Here is a 22071-nt window from a genome sequence, read left to right on the forward strand (position 1 = left end):
CTAGCCTGGAGGTCAATTCCTCCCAGTGTTACCAACAACAATCAAGACTTAACTACAACAAGGCTGTACACACAGTCCACAAAGGGGTGCACCAGGAGTGTCCACCTCAGGTTAACTGGGGAGGCCGACCCACTGGGCCATATAGGAAACCTAGCACACAAAGCTACCCTACCAACTCAGGGAAGCAGCAAAAATGCGGAGACAAAGAAACAGATCACAAACGAAAGAAATGGAGGAAAACAAACGACTGGATATAAAATTCAAAACCATGGTTATAAGGCTTTTTAAGAATATCCTAGAAAAGGCCGAAAAATTTAGCGAGACCCTCGAAGATATGAAAAAAAATCCAACTAGAAATTGAACATACACTGACTGAAATAAAAAATATTATACAGAGACCCAACAGCAGACTAGAGGAATGCAAGAATCAAGTCAAAGATTTGAAATACAAAAAAGCAAAAAACACTCAACCGGAAAAGCAAAAAAAAAAAAAAAAAATCCAAAAAGTTGAGGATAGTGTAAGAAGCCTCTGGGACAACTTCAATGTACCAACATCAGAATTATGGGGGTGCCAGAAGAAGAGAGAGAGCAAGATACTGAAAACCTATTCAAAGAAATAATGAATGAAAACTTCCCCCACCTGGTGAAAGAAATAGACTTATATGTCCAGGAAGCGCACAGAACCCGGAACAAAATGGATCCAAAGAGGACCACACCAAGACACATCATAATTAAAACGCCAAGAGCAAAAGACAAAGAGAGAATATTAAAAACAGCAAGAGAAAAACAGTTAATTACCTACAAGGGAGCACCCATACAATTGTCAGCTGATTTCTCAACAGAAACTATGCAGGCCAGACGGGAGTGGCAAGAAATATTCAAAGTGATGAACAGCAAGAACCTACAACCAAGATTACTCTACCCAGCAAAGCTATCATTCACAATTGAAGGTCAGATAAAGAGCTTCACAGATAAGGAAAAGCTAAAGGACCTCAGCACCACCAAACCAGTATTATATGAAATGCTGAAAGGTATTCTTTAAGAAGAGGAAGAAGAAAAAAGTAAAGATAAAAATTTTGAACAACAAATACATGTCTATCAACAAGTGAACCGAAAAATCAAGTGAATTAAAAATCTGAGGAACAAAATAAACTGGTGAATATAATAGAATCAGGGGCATAGAAAGGGAGTGGACTGATAATTCTCAGGGGGAAAGGGGTATGGGGGGTGCAGGAAGAGACTGGACAAAAATTGTACACCTATGGATGAGGACAGTGGGGGGGAGGTAAGGGCAGAGGGTGGGGTGGGAACCGGGTGGAGGGGAGCTATGGAGGGAAAAAGGAGAAACAATTGTAATAATCTGAACAATAAAGATTTATTTAAAAAGAAGAAGAAGAAGAAGAAGAAGAATGAACCAATGAATGGAACAACAACAACAACAAAAAAGAATCTACTCCTGCCAGGTCGATCTGGTCGGCATCTGGTGGGTCTGCCCGGTAGCAGCTGGGTGGAGCAGAAGCCGCTGGCTCGCCTTCTGATGGTTGGGGCACTCATTTTTCCAGTGCCACGATCCCTTGCAGTAGGCACATTGGTCTCCTCTCTGGGGCCCTTTCCTTCTTGGTTCTTGAGTCCCTCATTGTCTCCATCTGGGCTCTTCTGGCAGGGCTGGTTGCCTCAAGGCAGCAGCCAGGAGAGCCGCCTACCTTTTCATTCTTTGTTCTTCCTCCTCCTTGGTAGTGAGGTCTTGGTTCACAAAGACCTTGTTGGCAATTTCTCTCATTTCAGTGGCATTCTTTCCGGCGAACCCCTCTAATTTTTGAAGTTTCTGTCTGATGTCGGTTTGAGCCTACCCCACAAAGGCAGCATTGACCATGCGCTGGTTTTCAGGGGCCTCTGGAGTGTAGACTCTGAAGGCCTCGCAGAGTCTCTCATAAAATTCAGCCAGACTCTCATCCCATTTCTGCAAGACCTTAGAGGTCTTTGCCATGTTTGTAGGCTTCTTGACCTCTGCCCGATCTCTTGGAGGAAGGCGAGTCGATATCTTTTTAGAAAACTTCTTCCCTCCTCCGTCTTTGGGTTCCAGCGTGGTTCTTCATCAGGCGAGGCTTCCCATGCCCAGGCTTCTCCATCTAGGTGTCCAGCTGGGGCTTGAGTCTGGAGCCATTTCCTGGCTTCAGCGACTATTTGTCGGCGTTCTTCTGTGTTGAACAACGTGAGGAGGGGCTATATACAGTTGACCCAGCGGGGGGCAATGAGTCTGAAATATGGATTCTAGGAGATCAACCATTGCCTGAGGTGTTTCGTAATATGGTGGCATGTGATGTTCCCAGTTGAGGAGGTCAGTGGTGGAGAATGGCTGATACTAGAAGACTCATCCCCCTTCTGGTAGGGTCCCATCAGGGCCTATTCTCTGTGGAGCCCTTATCTCCCGCAATGGCATCTGCATTGCTCCTGGGGGTCTTGGTCCTTGGGCTTGGGCCGCTGACCCAAGATGTCTTCCCACAAGCTCAGGTGACCCTGGTTGTGGCGGCGGGCTAGCTGCAGGCAGAGGTGAGATCGATGGATGCGGGCTACCCGGCAGGTGAGGTTCCCCATCTTCAGGTAGTGGGGCATTGGGGCGTATGGTGGCAGCAGTGATATAGCTTCCTCTGAGTCCCCTTGTAATATGGGGGGCCTCTGTACTTTTCGTGAAGTCTTCCTTTCACTTTGTGCCACGAGGACCGGACACTGTCCCTGACCAGTAACGCAGAACCGGACCGACCCAGCAAGGTTGATCTGAGCTATTTCCAACCATTGGGCTATGGAAGGAAATTGCTCCGGGTGGCTGGGGCTTCCAGTGTCGACCCCATATACAGCACGGACCATGGGGACATCAAGAGCGCCTTCAGAAGGCCATCCTACACCAAAGGTGGGCCACTCCAATTCACAGAGGGTGCGCACCTTTCCGCGGGTCAATTTGACCAAATAATCTCCTGAGAACCCTTTCTTAAAGTTTTTAATCATACATCCCAGAACTGTAGGTTGTGAGGAGCTCCCCCACCCCCACCCCCCCCCAACACCGTGATGGTGTCCAAAATGATGAACTAAAACCCTCCCAGTGAACGGTGTTGCGAGACAAACTAAGGGGAGCTCTTCCTGTCGTCCACCTGGCCACTCCCCTCCCAGGGAATTAGGTGCCTCTTAGCATTAGCAGGTCAGTATAAGCCCCTGACCCGGATCAGCTTCACCGGGAGGGACAGTGTCCCCCAGAACCTGACACCGCCCTAAGCCCTATGAGGTCACCACAGAACCGCAGGTTGGGACTCATTCATGCTCCACAGCTGACGCCATGGGGCACAGTCACTCACACACATGCACACAGAATCACACAGAGTTCCAGACTCGCACCCCAGGAGTCTCCTGTCCTATGCTGTGACCACACCGCTCGGGAGGTGATCAAGCTGCCCTTCCACCTTTGAGGCGGGCCTGAACTCGGTCCAGGGTCCCCGGGGACACTTACCGGTCTCATGTCCTGGCCCCGGCAGACTTTACTGTCTTCCCTGGAGTCCGTCCGTTCGAGCACAGCAGTGGCCGACTACTTTCGGGCCCAGCGAGGGTCGGGGTCCAGTGAAATCACCAGCGGCGTGCCTTCCTGTCCGTCGCGAGGACCCGAAATTAGCGGCCTCCTCTGATGGCTTCCGACAATGGTGGCTCAAAGGGCCAGAGTAGCTGTTGGCTTCTCCGAGAACAGGAAAACAAATCTGATGGCAGAAATCAGGCTGGGCAGAAGCAACAATCCAAATGCACTCGGAGGTTTAGAAAAAGACTTCTGTTTGCACCACTGCGGGCTCAGGGGAGTTCTCTCCAGAGACTGAGCCCTGTGTCAGTGTTCTGACCGTTTTTTATACATGAGAAGCTTCCGGGTATTCAAGGGTCTTTCCACACATGAGGCAGCCTGGGCGGTTGGCTGCGCATCATGCGAGAAGCAAGCGAGATTACAGAAGCCAAGAGGATGGTTCTGGTGGAGCAAGTAAGGGGAGGGTTATCTGCTCTCGGCTTGCCTTCTCTCTCTGAGGCCAGAGTCAGGAGGGCCACTTCTTTCTGATTTAGTGCCACTCACTGGTCCGCCTCCACACAGGGAAAGGGTGCTCTCCACGGGGCTCAGAAGTCACTAGCAGACAAGGAACCCTCACTCTCAGCCCACAGCTCACAGCCACACCCCCACTCCCACCCCCGTGTGAAATAGGCGGGGTTAAACGAGAGGAGGAGCATGCCATTGCCCTGAACCCAAGCAGTTTAGAGGAGACCTTACCCAGGGACTGAGGGACACTCGGTGCTCAAGAGCATGACTGTGGGGAACTGTCAGCAATTGGCCCTAAAGGAACCTGTGGCCACTGTCACTAATCCTGGGACAGGCGTCCACAGAGCAAGGCCAGCTGCTGACCAGGTCTCCTGTCCAGGCCCGAGCCTCAGGCTCACTCAGGGCACTTACAGACCTACAAGGACTGCACAGGACGCCAATGTGCGCTGCTCAAGCTTTATTGCAGACGCTGGCCAGCAAGCTGTCAGAGAGAGTGGTGTGAAAACATCCACGGTGCGCACCCTGGATGTGGGGCAGGACCCCTGCAGCTGCTCAGAAGTGTGGGCTTGAGCTCTGCCAGTCGGTTATGGTGACTTTTTTCAGGTGTTTCTTCATGTTGCCTGAGTTGTACAGGGGTCCGAAGGCTGACTTGCTGTTCACTATCTACCAACGTTCACTTCAGTGACTGTAGTGGTCTGGAGAGTTCTCACATTCGTGGCTACACCAAAGAGGAGTGCAGCTATGAGGGCAAGCAAGCGACCAAAAATCACTCTCAAATACACCAGTGACATACCACTTGCCTTCACTGTCCGCCTTCTTCTTGGAGGGGGTCCGCTGTCCACACTCCCTCCGGCACCACTGTTTATGCACAGGGGAGGGTCCGAGCCTACATGGCAATGGCAGTTCCTGTTATTGTTGCACACGCCCCTGTAGTTGCATTTCGAAGGGGGACAGTTGTAGTCTAAGGCTGCCAGAGTAGCATTGCAGAAGCCCTGAAGACAGAAGTGTCCACCCCCACAGGGGGTACCAGGTCTCACAGCACCCACATCAGTTGAGCTTGTCCCTCGGTGTGCACCCACCCCAAAACACAAGAACCCCCCTATGATTGAGTGATGGAACCCCACATGTTCCTGTAACGGAGGCAGATGAGTGACGTTGACACACTGTAGGCGTCCACACTTAACATCAGCATCCGCACAACGAGCTGGGCGTAATCCAAGTGTAACTTTACAGTGTCCAAATCGTTGGCCCTTTTTATTTATGTCGTAGCAGACGTCTGGAGCGCTCAGCGCCCCTTCCCCAAAGATCTCCTTGCAGTGCATACTGCGGTCGGTACAATTGCCATGGTAGCAGTAGCCGTCCTCGGTGCACGGGGTTCCATCTTGCAGATAAAAATCACTGGGGCACCGCGTGTCCTTCCCCATGCAGTACTCCGGAAGGTCACAGATGTTCCGGATCGGTCTGCAGAGCGTCCCCGCGGGCGTGTAGGTGCAGTTTGCGCAGCAGGTTTCCCTGTCACAAATGCTCCCAGACGTGAAGCGGCAGTCACTGTCGCAGCATGGGTTGCTGTAACACTGCTTGAAGGTCCCACAGTCACACTGCTCTTTGTCTTCCACCACAGAGTTTCCACATCGAATGGTTGTCAGGCTTCTGTTTGAATACACTTTTTCAGTTTCAAAAACGCATGTTGAGGTACCACGAAATACGTGTTGTGTGTGTAGAAAGGAACAGTTACTGAATGAATCTGTCAACACAGGGTATGTGCTCATGATGCAGGTGGTCCTTCTCTGGCAAACACAGGTGCTCGTATCTAAATACAGACCGAAACTGATCCCTATTTGGTGGGTGGCTATAATTGATAACAATAAATAATGTCTGGATAGGTGACCCACAAAGATGAGATTATATTTTGTGCATAGCCCGTAGAGAACTGGATTGAAATTAAGTTCATGGGGCCCATCTCTTTTCACGATTAAGCCTGAATGTGGCGTAAATACATTGTAAATATTGGGAACATAATGCATAGCAAATGCACCAAATGGCACACTATAGTTGTCCATACTTGTTGGCTCTTTCACATTATAAATGACAATGAGGCTGATGTAGTACCTTAAATCGATACCTTGAAACATGGCATCTACTAAACTACCTAGTTGTATAAGGTATTGGGCACACTGTGACACATTGTTGTACACAGTATAAAAAGAATGAGTACTCATAAGACAGCCTTTCATAGTTCCACGGTGGGATGAATAGAGCTTACTGCTGATCCTGGAGGATGCACTGGGGTTCGGGTCAGAGACCAGCGGGTGCCTCTCAGCCTTGTGTCCCAGCGTGGACATGGGTCCTATGGCATTAGGATCGGCTACGATCTGAGAAATGATGTGCTCAAACCTCTGGGAATCCTTGAGGGGTTTGATTTCATAGGCCAGGTCGTCCACCTTCATGATGCCTTCCAGGCCCCCATAGCACGTGTCCACGGTGACCATGGAGAGAGGGACGTCCTCCAGGTAGCCCAGGTAGTAACAGTCGAGAGGGAAAAAGGGGTAGTCCACCTGCAAGGCCCCCTGGTCATCCTGAGTCATCACCACCAGCTGTCCAGGCCAAAACAGTCTCTTGCGCCGCATGTGGAGGACGTGTCTCTGGCCCCCAAACCTCAGGCTGTAGGAGAGCCAGCCTGCTGCCAGCACGGCTTTGCCACGGTGCAGCTCCTTCCTGGGAATCACCACCTCGGAGGAGATGTAGCGCCAGGAGGGACGACCTTGAGAACACTGGGCGGGAGCCAGCAGCACCCAGAGCCCAAGCAGCAAGAGGGGCGTCCTGAGGGTGACCGGGCCCTCTGCCAGCCTCATGCCCTTGGTGGGGGAGAACCGTGGATGGGAACGGAGAGAGGGAGGGTCCTCAGTGAAACCTGGTCCCCACCATCTGCAGTGGCCACTTCCTGCCAAGGGCATAGTGACAGAAACCCTACCCTGGCTGGGTCAGCTGAGGCAACAATGACAGGGCGTGGCAGTGGGTGGGGCTGGGTGTGCATTCAGCTGGGGTTGAAGACGGGGAGGTGGGAACCCTGCCCGTGAATGCTAAGGTGGAAATAAGAGAGAAGGAAGCAGACCCATGTCTCCACTGCATACATGTCAGGCTTCCCTCTGGCTACTTGCACACATGCTATGTCATTACAGCCAAGTTAAGTTCCCTACTGTGGATGAAAAACGGCCACATACTAACCTGACTAGCTCAGGGGAGGCCTGCATGGCGGCCTGGCAAACTCACAGACCTAAAGTAGCCACCAAGGATGGTCTGAACTTAAAACATTTTCATTAAGAAGCAGTTTATACTGGGTAGTCATGTCCTAGGCCAGCATCTTCCCTGACAAAGGTCAATCTTTACCTTAACTGAGCCTATTGTCCTTTTGCATCTATGATAACATATCATTGAAATGTCAGGGTAACTTGTAACTTCCCTTCTTCCAGACCCCTCAGGGCACAACCTAATGCCCTGGGCTCCAGGACAGCAACCACAGATTCCTTCCTTGTTACTGTTACCGTGTTAATTGTTGCCTGTTAACTATCCTATACCCAGCAAAAGAAGCAAAAGAAGTAAAAAAAAGCATGTGTCCATCATTTCACTTTTTATCCATTCCCAGAGGTCTCCCCCGCCCGCCCCCCACCGTCTCACCACCGCCCCCCATTTGCTTTCTCACGCCTCCCTAATGTATCACCAATGGATTTCAAGTAACCCAGGTTGGTCTCCTCCTTTGATTATAATGTATGAAGCAAGATGAAAAAGTGCCATTCTCCCAATCCGTTGATATTCTGCTTCCTGGCAATTGTCAAAAGTTTGGCTCAAATAAACTCACAAAAGTTCTTTACAGGTTTGAATGTTTTTACATTAACACTACCAAGAAGCAACACTGCCCAGCCTTGAGCTCATGAGACACCTGCAGCAGGACAAAGCCTACTGAGGAGGAAACTGGTCTTGCAAGGCGTGTTGGGCCATAAAAACTGTGATCAATGCACTGCCCTGGGCTGGGGGTCGGTATCGCTGGCCCCAGGACAGATCATCAGATATGGCCTGGGGACCCCCGACAGCTGGGCGCCTTCCTGTAAGCCCATGAAAGCGGGTGGAACCTTATCTCCAAGACAAAGACCCCAGAAGGTTATAAAAAGGGAAGCCCTCTGCATGTTTCTTCACTCTGATTTGGAAATTATTCCCGGAGTCCACTAGTGTTAATAAACGGGGTCCCTCCCTTTCTCTAGGAAGCGTGCTTGGTATTTTTTTGATCTTCTGCAACATTTGGTTCCCTGACTGCGAAGGTAACCGCGTTTGGATCTTGCCTCCAGTGAGTGGATGGGGTTTGGGTCCAGGGGCGCAGGACAGGCCTTTGGAAGGCGCGCTGCTGATTGTAGCAGAATTGAAGTGGAGGGGACTTCAGACGCTCCCAGACCTCAGCCCAGGACCCGGCCGGCATCTGGAGAAAGTGGACAGACACCTCTGGACCTGTCGACAGAATTGGTAAGGTAGGGGCCCCAGTCAGTCAGGCCCACTCCAAGTGAGTGGAAGAGGGAGCTTGATTACCTCCCCGGAAGTCATAGGATTTCATCAGGTAAATCAGAAATCAGGACTCCGGAGGTGATTGAATTTGGATTCAGTTAAGGAATTATGGGTTCACTTCTCTGTTTGTTTGTGTGTAGGAACTAGCCAATTTGCTACCGAGAAGGGGGACTGGATACAGTCTTAACTCCTCCAGTAGGTTCTCACCAAGATGTTGGTTGAGAATTCTGTTCTGGGGCATGGGTGCTGGGAGCGCCCCCATGCCCATCTGGGGAGTTGGGCATTGTTTCGTTTATCTGCTCAGCTCCAGTCTGGGCTAGTCTACTGAGAGAGTGTGAGTACGGATGTTTGTCTGTCTTGGCATAATTATCTGCTGATTAACTGGTCTGTGTGAAAGCAAAAGCTACTTTGATTTTCTGTTTGCTCATCTGGTTAAAACGTTTGATTTACTGAAGGCTGAACCCATGATGGTCTGCAAAAGTCTCAAGCAGTGCTGTTGAATTAGTTTTCTCAGAGACGTTTGCTCTCTATCACGGAGAGATAGTTGATAAAAATTTCTGTCTATGTTTGTGTACTAGGGGCTTTGGTTTGGTCTCTGATTTTGCTGTGTTAGGTTGAAATTTTGGAATTCTGGGGTAGATTTTAAGGTATTTGTGGCTTGTCTCTTTTGGCTGGCTGGGACTTTCAGGGGTGGGGCTCACAGCTCCGCAGGGCAGAGAGATTTTACCCGCCCTGCCACTGCTTGTGCTGATTAAGGATCTTTTCTTTAAGGAGACCCTCCAGGTTTTTAGTAAATTTCCCTGCACCCTTGTCTGTCTCTTGCCACCGATCATTATGGGGTTGGGACAGAGTAAACCCACTGTTCTCAACTGCATGTTGGAAAATTTTGAAAAGGGTTTTATTGAGGACTATGGTATTAAAATGAACCCAAAACACTGAGGAAATTCTGTGAATTAGAATGGCCAGCCTTTGGGGTCAGCTGGCCTCCAGAAGGCTCTTTAGATGTAGGACTGGTCAGGGCAGTCTGGAATGTAGTTATGACAGACCCCGGACACCCAGATCAGTTCCCTTACATAGACAGCTGTTTAGGAATTACTGAAACCTTGCCACCTTGGGTCTGGTTCTGTAAGGTTTTAGTAGTAGGAGAAAAAAAAACAGGTCTCTCAGAAGGGAACCCAACCCCTTGTTCTACCAGGATCCCCTGAGGAAGTTCCGCTAGTTTTACCATCTCCATATGTGCCACAGGCAGCACCAAGTGCTTTCCCAGGTGGTCTGAAAGGTCCAGAAACACCGCCCCCTTCCATTTCTCCTCAACCAGGCTCTCCAGAGCCAGTTGGGTGGTGCTTGCATTCAGCCTATCAAGGGCCCAGGCCACAACCAGCACATCAGATGCCTGTAAGGGAGATTCTGGGAGCCAAAGTAGTTGGCTAAGATGGGACTTTGCAGGAGGGAGAGCCAGTCTATTATTATCAGCCCTTTACCACCAGTGACATCTTGAATTGGAAACATCACACTCCAGCTTATTCTGAAAAACCTCAGGCCATGATAGACCTAGAAACGATCTTCCAGGCTTAGAAGCCCACCTGGGTGGACTGCAAGCAGCTCCTTTTCACATTCTTTAACACTGAGGAGAGCATGAGAGTAGTAACAGGGGCTCAGAAGTGGCTCCAGACCCAGGCCCCAGCAGGAATATTAGATACAGACAGATGGGCCAGGAAGGCCTTCCCAGATGAGGAATCCAATTGGAACCCAAACTCAGAAGATGGAAGGACCGGGCTAGAAAGATATCAGCTTGCCTTCCTCCAGGGGGTCAGGGCCGGAGCCAAGAAGCCCACCAACATGGTTAAAATCTCTGAGGTTTTCCAGAAGCCTGATGAAAGTCCAGCAGCTTTCTATGAGAGACTATGTGAGGCATGCCGGATCTACACACCCTTTAGATTTGAGGCCCCAGAAAATCAAACCATGGTAAATGCCGTTTTTGTAGGCCAAGCCCAGCCTGACATCAGGAGAAAAGTACAGAAACTGGAAGGGCTTGCATGAAAGAATGCTATTGAACTGCTAGAGATAGCTAACAAGGTTTTCATCAATAGAGACAGTGTAGCAAGGACGGAGGAAGAAAAGAGAATACAAAGAAGGGCCAATATAATAGCAGTGACTTTTAGAGGCTCAGGCTCCCAGACAGATCAGCAAGGATACAGACCAGGGGGAAAAGGAAGAGCGAGCCTGAGATGAGACCAGTGTGCCTATTGTAAGGAAACAGGACACTGGAAGAATGAATGTCCCAAACAGCAAAGTAAAAAGACTGGGCCCCCTTTTCCGCCCAGTCGCTATCACCCAGAGCCACCTGAAGCAGATCTCATTGGGCTAGCAATGGCTGATTCTGACTAAGACAGACTGGGCTCACTTCAGCTAGGCCCCCACGAGCCCATGGTCAGAATAAAAATTGGGGGCCAGACTGTGGACTTTATGGTTGATATGGGAGCTGAGCACTCAGTAGTCACTCAGAAAGCGCCTCTCTCAGGAAAGGAGGTCACCATTATTGGAGCTACTGGGGACCAGACCCATAGACCATTCTGCCGCCCTCGCCAATGCCAACTTGGCGGTCATCAAGTAATTCATGAATTCCTGTACTTGCCAGACTGTCCAGTGCCTCTATGGGTAGAGACCTTTTAGCTAAAATGGGGGCAGAAATCAGTTTTGCTCCAGATAGCTTAGCACAGCTTTGCCTAGGTGAGGAGACCTTCCCAATGATCCTGTCCTTAGCAGTGCCGAGGGAGGAAGAATGGAGACTTTATACCCCCCAGACAAAGGCCTCACCATTAGAACCTGAATTAGAGAAAGAATTCCCCCTGGTCTGGGCAGAAGGGAATCCTCCAGGCCTGGCTAAGGACCACGCTCAGGTGCTAATCAAGTTAAAGCCTGGGGCACAGCCTGTTAAAATCCGCCAATATCCAATTCCAAGGGAAGCACGCCTAGGAATCCAGGTCCACTTAGACAGGCTGCTTCAGTGGGGACTTGTTAAACGATGCAGGTCTCCATGGAACACGCCTCTCTTGCCTGTCAAAAAGCCTGGGACTAACAACTACCTCCCGGTGCAGGATCTACAGGCTGTTAATGAGGCTGTTATAACCCTGCATTCAGCACTGCTGAACACCTACACTCTTCTGGGAGTCATCCCATCAGAGGCAGAATGGTTTACATGCCTAGATCTGAAAGATGCCTTTTTCTGTCTTCAATTAGTGCCTTTCAGTCAGCCTCTCTTTGCTTTCGAATGGGAAAAACCCAACTACAGGGGCCAAGGAGCAGTTCACCTGGAACAGACTGCCACTAGCATGTGATCTGTCTAAGTTCCCAGGACAGGACTTGGGGTGTGGTCTAGTCCAGTATGTATATGACCTCCTACTGGCCAGCTCCACATGAGCTCAGTGCTGGGAGAGAATACGAGCCCTTCTGAGACTGCTAACTGAAACAGGTTATCGGGTGTCTAAGAAAAAGGCACAGATTTGTCAGAAAGAAGTCAAGTATCTAGGCTTCTGGATCATCCAAGGGAAATGAAGGCTAGGGACTGAAAGGAAGCAGGCAGTATGTGCCATCCCAGTCCCTAGCACCCGGTGGCAGATTTGGGAATTCCTGGGAGTGGCAGGATTCTGTTGAATTTGGATCACAGGGTTTTCAGACCTGGCCAAGCCTCTCTATGAAGCTTTAAGAGGAGAAGAGAAGGCACCCATAGACTGTGGTCCCAAACAGGAGAAAGCCTGCATCACCATAAAGGCAAAGCTAACTGAGGCCCCAGCACTAGGGCTACCAGATGTGATACAAGACTTTAATCTTTTTGTCACAAGAACAGTGGGGTAGCCCTACCAGTTCTAACCCAGGAGTTTGGACCCTGGCAAAGACCAGTAGCCTATCTCTCCAAGCAGATTGATCCAGTTGCCTCCGGTTGGCCCCCGTGCCTCAGGGCCCTTGCAGCCATGGCATTATTAGTCAAGGAAGTGGATAAGCTTACCTTAGGACAAAACTTAAATGTAAAAGTACCTCATGCTGTTGTCACCCTGATGGAAGCAAGGGGGCAGCACTGGCTGACTCATGCTCAAATGACTCAGTATCAAGGGCTGTTATGTGAGAATCTGCGGGTATGATTAGAAGCAGTGAGAACACTTAATCCTGCCACCTTTCTACCCATTGCTGAGGGGGCCCCTGAGCATAATTGCCTGGAAGTCCTAGAGGAGGTTTATTCCAGCCGGCCAGACCTAAGGGATAGGCCCCTGCAAAACACGGACTTGATATTGTTCACAGACGGCAGCAGCTTCTTCTTTTTTTTTTTTTTTTTTAAATATATTTTATTGATATTTTTACAGAGAGGAAGGGAGAGGGACAGAGAGTTAGAAACATCCATGAGAGAGAAACATCGATCAGCTGCCTCCTGCACACCCCCCACTGGGGATGTGCCCGCAACCCAGGTATGTGCCCTTGACCGGAATCAAACCTGGGACCCTTCAGTCCGCAGGCCGATGCTCTACCCACCGAGCCAAACCGGTTTCGGCGGCAGCAGCTTCTTAGATGAAGGAAAAAGATGAGCTGGATATGCAGTGGTATCAGACTTTGACACAATTGAAGCACAGGCCCTGCCTGAAGGATGGTCAGTGCAGAGGGCAGAACTGTGGGCCCTAGTAAGAGCCCTAGAACTCATTAAGAATAAGCATGCCAACATCTACACTGACTCGCACTATGCCTTTGCTACCCTGCATGTCCATGGGGCCAGACATAAGGAAAGGGGGCCCTTGACAGCAGGAGGAAAATGAATAAAAAATCAGAATGAGATTTTAAAGTTACTAGAAGCAGCCTGGGAGCCTAAGGAAATAGCCGTCATCCATTGCAAAGGTCACCAGAAAGGGAAAGACTCAGTATTAGAAGGAAACCGGCGTGCTGATGCCGCAGCCAAGCTGGCTGCTAAAGAACAAGCAGCACCAGCATGGATCATGTTGGCCCCCGAATTACCTGAACCTCCAAAATACACTCTTCAGGAAGAGAAATGGGCCCAGAAAGAAGGGGGCAAGAGAACAATGGAAGGCTGGTGGATACTCCTAGATCATAGGGTCTCTGTCCCAGAACAGTTAGCCCATAAGGTAGTCCTCCAGCAGCATGAACTCACTAATTTAGGAAAGGCTGCCCTAGAAGCTTTGTCAGGCCGGTACTACCTAATTGCCTGTCTACCCTCCTTGTGTGCCTCAGTCTCTCAGCGTTGCCTCTTCTGTGCGCAGAACAATGCCAAACAGGGTCCTGTGGGACCGATAGGAGTTCAGCGCTGTGGGCAAGCTCCATTTGAGGACTTAGAAGTAGATTTTACAGAAATGGGGCCTAGCAGAGGGAATAAATACCTGCTAGTCTTTGTTTGCACCTTTTCAGGTTGGGTCGAGGCATATCCCACTTGCACTGAAAAGGTGAGAGAAGTCACTAAGGCATTGCTGAAGGATATAATTCCATGGTATGGAATGTCTCTGACCATAGGGTCCAATAATGGCCCAGCCTTTGTAGCAGAAATAGTACAACAGGTAGCCAAGGCTTTAGGAATTAAATGGAATCTACATACAGCTTACAGGCCTCAGAGTTCAGGGAAAGTGGAGCACATGAACCAGATTCTAAAGCAGGCTATGGCTAAGCTATGCCAAGAAACAACCTTACCCTGGACAGATATCTTGCCTCTTGTACTCCTGTGGGTACGCTGTGCCCCAAGGGCCAGAGTAGGTTTCTCTCCCTTTGAAATTGTATACAGTAGACCTCCTCCCTTAATTCGGCCAAAGGGAGATTTGGGGGAAATAGGGAACTTAGAAATCCAGAAACAACTACAAGGACTTGGAAAAACTGTCTTTGAGGTCCACAGGTGGGTTATTGACCTACTACCCATCTCTCTAGGAACAGCTGTACATCCTTATAAACCTGGAGACCAGGTTTGGGTAAAGGACTGGAAAAAGGAGCCCCTCAAGCCTACCTGGAAGGGACCCTATGCAGTCATATTAACCACCCCCAACAGATCTCAAGGTTGCAGGCTAAACACCTGGATCCACCACTCCCAGGTGAAGGCAACCCACCAGCCAAGTGACATCCAGTCTGAGTGGAAGGTGACCTCTGACCAGAAACACCCTCAAAAAGACAACAGACCTGGCCTAGCAACCTGCTCCAAGGAATTCAGATAACACCTGCTGAATTCTCCCTAACACTAATCTTTCTTTCTTATCTCCTCCTAATGTAACATGCTCTAGTATTTCTGGATAATCACTGGTTTTATCTAATAATTCTTATTTTGTCTTTTTTATGAGTGCAGTGGGATCCAAAACTAGTACCAGGAGGAGAACTCATCTGCTCTTGCTGGGACACAGAAGTACCATAAAATTACTGCTCCCCACACAGCAAGGAATCAAAGGTGTTATCATAAATTGTTGGATTACACCTTGTGATGCCATCCTTTGCTCCTTGCTTAGAAACTCGCTACCCAAATATGCTAGACCGGGTAGTCCACGAGAAAACCCAATCAAGCCAGATTTTTGTTAGCTATACTTATCAGCCTGCGGCATGTTATGACTCTACTTCCAAATGCATGTGGGTGCCGGAGCGGGGGGGGGGGGGGGATTGCATTGGATGGAAAAAAATAGGACCTGTCACGGCCAATGTGCAGCTAACTAACGTTTGCTCCTATTTGTTTCAGCAGTACACAGGGTCAACATCCAACAGGTCACCTCCCAGATGAACAATGCAACTCTACCCCCAAGGCTGAAAACACCACGTACCCCTGGTGCCCCCTGCAGGAACATTCTATGCGTGTGGGACCACTGCTTACCTCTGCCTGCCTGCAAACTGGATGGGAATGCCTTTAAACTTCAGATAGCCCTACAGACCAGAAGAACTCCCTACAAACCCCTCCGAGAGGAAGAAGTGGGATGCTAACCCCTTGGTCATCATCCCTTTCCAGCAGGAAGTAGCTAAGAGTGGTCGTCACCCCTGTTCATCATAACATCCCATGGTTGTTGCTCCACAAGTCTAAAAGAAGGTTGTGGGACAAGGGGGGCCGGAAATGAGGAAGAAACTGGTCTTTCAAGGCATGTCAGGCCATAAAAACTGTGAACAAGGCACTGCCCTGCGGGGGGGGGGGGGGGGGGGAGAGGGTCATTATCGCTGCCCCTAGGACAGATCATCGGATATGGCCTGAGGACCCCTGACACCTGGGGGCCTTCCTGTAAGCCCATGAAAGGGGGCGGAACCATATCTGCAAGAAAAAGACCCCAGAAGGTTATAAAAAGTGAAGCCCTCTGCGTGTTTCTTCACTCTGATTTGGAAATTATTCCCAGAGTCCGCTAGTGTTAATAAACGGGTTCCGTCCCTTTCTCTAGGAAGCGTGCTTGGTATTTCTTTGGTCTTCTGCAACACTGGTGCCCAGCACATTAGGTTGTGCCCCAAGTGTTACAGAAAACCGGAGAAGAACCAAGCAATACTTAGAGAGATGGAGTTACATTTATTACTCGCGGGTCCAGAGGAAAATGTCTCTCAAATTCTGGGCCCCAATGTGGAGGAACTTTCCCTATTTATATGTTTTTACCTTGTCTCCCAAATATGGGGTGTTTCCAACCCCCTTTGCAAGTTCTTAAAGAGCCCCTTTGTGCTGGGGCCTTGAGACCTCAACCAAAGGCTTGGCCTGGTGCCAGCACTGATAATTTCGTCCGGGGAAGGTTTAATGGCCTCTATGAAGTGGGAGTAGTCTTATTTTCCTTATTATTTAAGCAAGCAAGCATTTACTGAAGCCAAATAGCAGGGTTAAAATTTCAAACAGCAGTTTTTATATAAATGGATGCTTCACAAGGGGTCCAGAAAAAGGGAACTTAGAAGTTACCCAGTTATTTCAAGAATATGTTATTATTAATAACATATTATAGATGCAAACAGACAGATAAGCTCAGTTAAAGGTAAAGGTTGACCTTGTCAGTGAAGATACAGGCCTAGGACGTAACTACCCACCATAACTGCTTTTAGTTAAAGTTTCATTTCAGACCATCCTTTGTGGTTACATTAGGGGTTACATTAGGTCCCTGAGCTTGTCAGGTTAGCATGTGGCCCCTTTCGTCCACACCTCTAATAAACTCCCCTCTTACTTGCCGCTGCATCTGCCTAATCCCTTGAGTGACTCCAATCTTACAGGGATAAAGGGCTCTCAGCATAAATATCAGGTAACATAACCTGTGTTAACGTAAGAAACATTCAAACCTGTAAAGAATTTTTGTGAGTTTATTTGAGCCAAACTGTCAATAAATGCCTGGAAGCAGAATCTCTTCTTTAGAGATAATGCTCCAGAGAATGGCAGTTTGTCACCTAGCTTTATAAATTACCATCAAAGGAAGAGACCTAAGTGGGTACATGAAATCTCCTCTCCTCTGATCTATTTTAGGTAGCTAATTGCCTACCCAAATAGTATAACAGCCTCATTATAAACATGATATACAGAAAGGCCCAACATGTGGCCTTTCCTTAGATACTACAAAACATCAGAAAAGGAGGATGGCAAGTAAATGACAAAAGAAGAATACACATAAGTAGAATGATTTCTCCAATATGCTAGACTCTAGCAGCTATAGAATTAGACAATTCTTGGTTCCTCATGCAATTTCCCAATAAAAGAACTAGTCTCTTTGGAGAAAGGATTGATAAAAGTTTGGGCGAGAGAAGATACGAGGTGAGCAGAAGTGCATAAAGACTGATGGAGGCATTGAAGAGCTCCTACTGTTAAACTTTGAGGAATTTAAAAAACAAAACAACCTAGTTACGATGAATTTTATATATATATATAAATAAATTTATTGATTTCAGAGAGGAAGGTGTTAACCTGGCCTAGAGTCCCATGCCCCCAGGACCTGGGAGTCAACCTTGAAATGTGGTCCATTATCATTCAAGAACTGCCCATTGTCATGGAAACATTAACCTTGTTGCCCAAACCCAGCCGGTATAGTTTACTTCTCTATGCCTGTAATCCCTACTTCCCCATGTAATCTTTGTTCCTATATTCATAAATCAGGGAAGAGCAAAACAAAGTCCCTAAAAGATAGAAAGCCAAAATTACATTACAGACACACAGACAAAAAGTCTCTCAAAATTCAAACCCTAAATTTCTGACTGCTGATGCCTTAAAGTTCCTATAATCCCTGCCACAAGCAGCTGGGCCCCCAGCAAAGTGGGACATGCCCCATCTTTAAACCAGTTGATCCAAACATCAACATAAAACATCAACAGAAACACTCTTATACATAATATTTACAAGCACGCACAACCCACAGACACACCACAGAATGCCCTCCATTAGAAAAGCACCAAAGCAGAGCAATGTCTCCTATCCCTGGTTTGGGGACTGACTCTCTCCAGAACCTCAGCATTCTCCCAATGGACTATTTTGACCCATACATGTGGCTTGTCTGGTTGCTTTACGTGTATTCCCCTTGTGTCATTTTCAACATCTTCCGAAGAAAAACAGTCTTGGGCCTATTCTATAGCATCCATAAAGAGACCGGGCTTAGGGCAAGAGGCCACCCCAAATTGGGTGGGGTGCGCCTTCCCTTAAACCAGCCTTTCCCTCTCCATGGGTACAGAAGTCCCAGACACATCCCCAAATTGTGAGAAATGGCTCACCTATCCAAATTTCAAATGACAGACTAGGAAACAAAAACATGGCAAAAATGAGACTTTTAATAACACTCCCAAAAGCGGGCGCCCATTTTACAGGATCACAATAAAGGTGAGAGGCAAGCAACCTAGTAATTAATGGGCTGGGGTCTTTTCTAGTTGCCTCTACCTCCCTTTGTAGAGGAATCTTCCTAGGATATGTGCCACGTGTACTGTTCATACCCTTCCTAGGATATGTGCCACGTGTACTGTTCATACCTCTCTCCCCACCCCACATCTTGTTTGCTCTGGGGAAATTCAGTAATGGCCTGGCCACCTACTGTTTCTTTTCTAAGAAGATAAATCAGAGGCATGCTTCCTACACAATGGGGTGTAGGCATTTATTAACTTTAGAATAGTTCTGAGACAGTCTTTAAAATTTCTTATTAATTTCCATCTTTTTCAGAAGATTTTTTTCCCTTTGCTTTTCCTTAGAACGGTAGTTCTCAACCTTTTTAATGCCGCAACCCTTTAATGCAGTTCCTCATGTTGTGGTCACCCTGAACCATAAAATTATTTTTGTTGCTACTTCATAACTGTAATTTTGCTACTGTTATGAATCGTAATGTAAATATCTGTGTTTTCCGATGGTCTTAGGCGACCCTGCAGCGGTTCTCAACCTGCCATCGTGGCTCCTGCAGGAGGCAACCAATTGATGTGTTTCTCACACATCCAGGTTTCTCTCTGTCTTTCCCTCTCTCTTCCACTCTCCCCCCAAAAAATCAATGGAAAAATATCCTTGGGTGAGGATTAACACGTTAAATCCCCAGTCAGTCACTGGTGACGGACACTATACTTTCTGTCCGGAAGACAAAACAGGCTGGGCGCTTAACGTGTTAACCAAAAAATAAAAAGCTTCTGGCAAGGCTTTTTCCTAAGTGGAGAGGCAGGGCCAGGTTGGAGTAGAGGGCGGGGCCAGGTTGGAGTAGAGGGCGGGGCCAGGTTGGGGTGAGGGGCGGGGCCGAACTGGAGGCTGTAGTTGAGCTGGAATTTAGGGGCGTGGCCTTGCTGTGCACCCGGAGCCCAAAGACCCGCCAGGATGTGCGGGCAGAGCGGGAATGGAGGTGAGAGGCCCCTTGGACCTGAGGGGAGCGGAGGTGTGGACCTGAGGAGAGGAAGGGGGCCCAGCTGGAGCCCACACGGGGTTCAGGATACTAGGCAGGCGGCTGGCGGACCTGAGGTGAGTGGTGGCCTGGAGGAGCGCGGTCCTGACGTGTGTGGCGAGCGGCTCCAAGAGGCCTGTTGGCCCGAGGCTGAGGCTGAGGAGAGCCGCGCGAGGCGAGGAGAGAGGCGCAGAGTGTGAGGGTGAGGTGAGCGGTGCCGAGGATGAGAGTGAGGCCGAGGGGTGAGGGGTGAGGTGTGAGGGGTGAGGGGTGAGGGGTGAGGGGTGAGGGGTGAGGTGTGAGGGGTGAGGGGTGAGGTGTGAGGTGTGAGGGTGCGGAGGACGCGAGGAGAGGCTGGGTGTGCGGCGCGAGGTGGCTAGTGGCCGGGGCGAGTGGCGGGGCCACCGGAGAGGCGGCTCCCTTAGTAGTCGCAGCGACCTGTTTGTCAGGAGCCACAGCCCCGCCCCGGCTCTCCTGGCTTCTGTGCGGAGGCCTCTGTGTGTCCCTGCCCGCAGCTGTGATGGACGTTCTCTGAGGAACGAAGTTGTGTTTCAGCCGCAACAACATGGCCCCGTGACTCGCTTGGTCCTGGACGCAAACAGTGTTGGGCTTTGACCCCAGGTCGGCGTGTCCGGTTTCCCCATCTCCCCGCGTCCTCCGAGGTCAGTGACGGTCACAGGGGAACACGCAGACGGTGTGAGCTCGGAAGGTCGCACAGACTGCGGTTTAGCTTCTGGGTGTGGAGCTGTCACTCACCGTCCGGAGGGGGAGCAGAGGACACGGCGGTGGCTGTGCGGGTTGGTGTTAGACTGGCAGGAAGGTAGGAAAGAACCTGTAGTTCCCATTTCTTCCTCAGCGGTTTCCATGGCGATGCCTGGGGTCAGGCGGGAACGTTATGGCTCAGCTTCAGACCGTAAGGTGCAAACAGGAGCCTGCCGGCCACCCCTCCGTCCACATCCCATTGGTTGGGGTTTTCTTACAAACGTAACCTGCCCAGTGCGCTGCGCTTTTCCTAAATATCACCCTGCCTCACCGTTTCCCAAAACCTTTGTATTCCAAATATCACCTCATTGCTTTCCGCATTAACTTGTATGTAAATTAATGGAGCAGCACAGAAATGTCAGTAAATAACCCCAAACCACCAATAAATTGTGTAAGATACAGATGTCTCCTTAGATGAGTTGTGTCAACATGCCTCGTAAAATCACTGGTTTGGGGACACGAGACAGAGAGTGGGTCGCAGATAAGAGACGACCAGCAGGGTTTTTCCTGATCGAGAGGCAGGTGGACGTCAGGGAGCCTTTCCTGTGGGACCACTTTTCATGAGGACGTCCTGAGGCTGACCACCAGCTTCTGGAGCGCCGCCTCCCCGTCCGTCTATGAGCTGCGCGGTCCCATCCTGCAGTCTGTCCGGCGGCAGAGCCCAGGCGCTGAGGCTCCGTCTGTCAGCAATGAATGTTCTAAGCCAGTGGTCGGCAAACTCATTAGTCCACAGAGCCAAATACCAACAGAACAACGATTGAAATTTCTTTGGAGAGCCAGATTTTTTAAACTTAAACTTCTTCTAACGCCACTTCTTCAACATAGACTCGCCCAGGCCGTGGTATTTTGTGGAAGAGCCACACTCAAGGGGCCAAAGAGCCGCATATGGCTCGCGAGCCGCAGTTTGCCGACCACGGTTCTAAGCTATAAAATGGGGATTCGGCCTGGCCGGTGTAGGTCAGTGTTTAGAGCGACGGACTGCATCCCAAAGGGTCACAGGTTTGATTCCCAGTCAAGGGCATGAACCTGGGCTGCAGGTTTGATGCCCCAGGAGTACGGGAAGCAACCCATCGATGTGTCTCCCTCACATGGATGTTTCTCTTTCCCCCTCCCTCCCTCCTTCCCTTCCACTCTCTCTAGAAGATCAATGAAGAAAATATCCTTGGGTGAGGAGTAACAAAAAAAAAGGGTGTGTGTGTGTGAATTTCACAGTTTACAGAATGAAGACCCTGAGAGGTCTGTGCTGTGTTGAAAAGAACATCGCTTGTAAATGTTAGAACCAGGCTCAGGTGAATTCCAGGGACCCAAAGCTTAGGAGTTCCTCTCAGACCTGCTGGGATTGCACACGAGGTGCAGGTTATGAAAGGAGCCACTTTGGGCTAAACGATTAGAAACAGTTTTTATTCTCTTTAGACTCAGAGGCCAGGCTTGGCGAGCAAAGGAAAGACATGTGTTGTCACCACAACAATCTAGTTTATTATTTATAAACTAGAGGCCCGGTGATGCGTGCACTGGGGGGGCATGGCCTGTGGGGATCGGCCGCTGTGGGAGCACGGCTCATCCCGGTCAGCCTAGTGGTGCTCTGACTGTGGGAGGCACTGACCACCAGGGAGCAGCTCCAGCAGAGAGGAAGGGAAAGGGAGAGAGAGAGAAACATCAATGATGAGAGAGAAATGAAGTTATTGATCTGAAGTGCTCTTCTTTATTTATAGTCATGCCTTTTGCCTTTCAGTCTCCTGCGTTATATTATTTTTATTTGGTTTATGTTTGCGTAATACATTTTTTCCATTCCTTCACTTTGATCTCTTTGTACCCTTATGTTTTAGGTAGCTTTCAGTGTTTATACTAGTTATGAGTGAAATGAATTGTTTTTGGTTCAATATTTTTCCCATTCAG

At 49.3% G+C, this 22071-nt stretch overlaps 1 protein-coding gene across 1 annotated transcript; it reads right to left on the reverse strand.

Moving 5' to 3' along the window:
• Window positions 1-4719: 4719 nt before the first annotated feature.
• On the reverse strand, window positions 4720-6912 carry LOC308242315 (disintegrin and metalloproteinase domain-containing protein 21-like; the record flags this gene model as incomplete). Its single annotated transcript, XM_080656342.1, has 1 exon — window positions 4720-6912. One exon carries the CDS (start codon window positions 6910-6912, stop codon window positions 4720-4722), a length of 2193 nt encoding a protein of 730 aa, XP_080512468.1.
• Window positions 6913-22071: the final 15159 nt, after the last annotated feature.

Source organism: Plecotus auritus, assembly GCF_963455305.1.
Source record: "Plecotus auritus genome assembly, chromosome: 1".
NCBI classification, from domain to species: Eukaryota; Metazoa; Chordata; class Mammalia; order Chiroptera; family Vespertilionidae; genus Plecotus; species Plecotus auritus.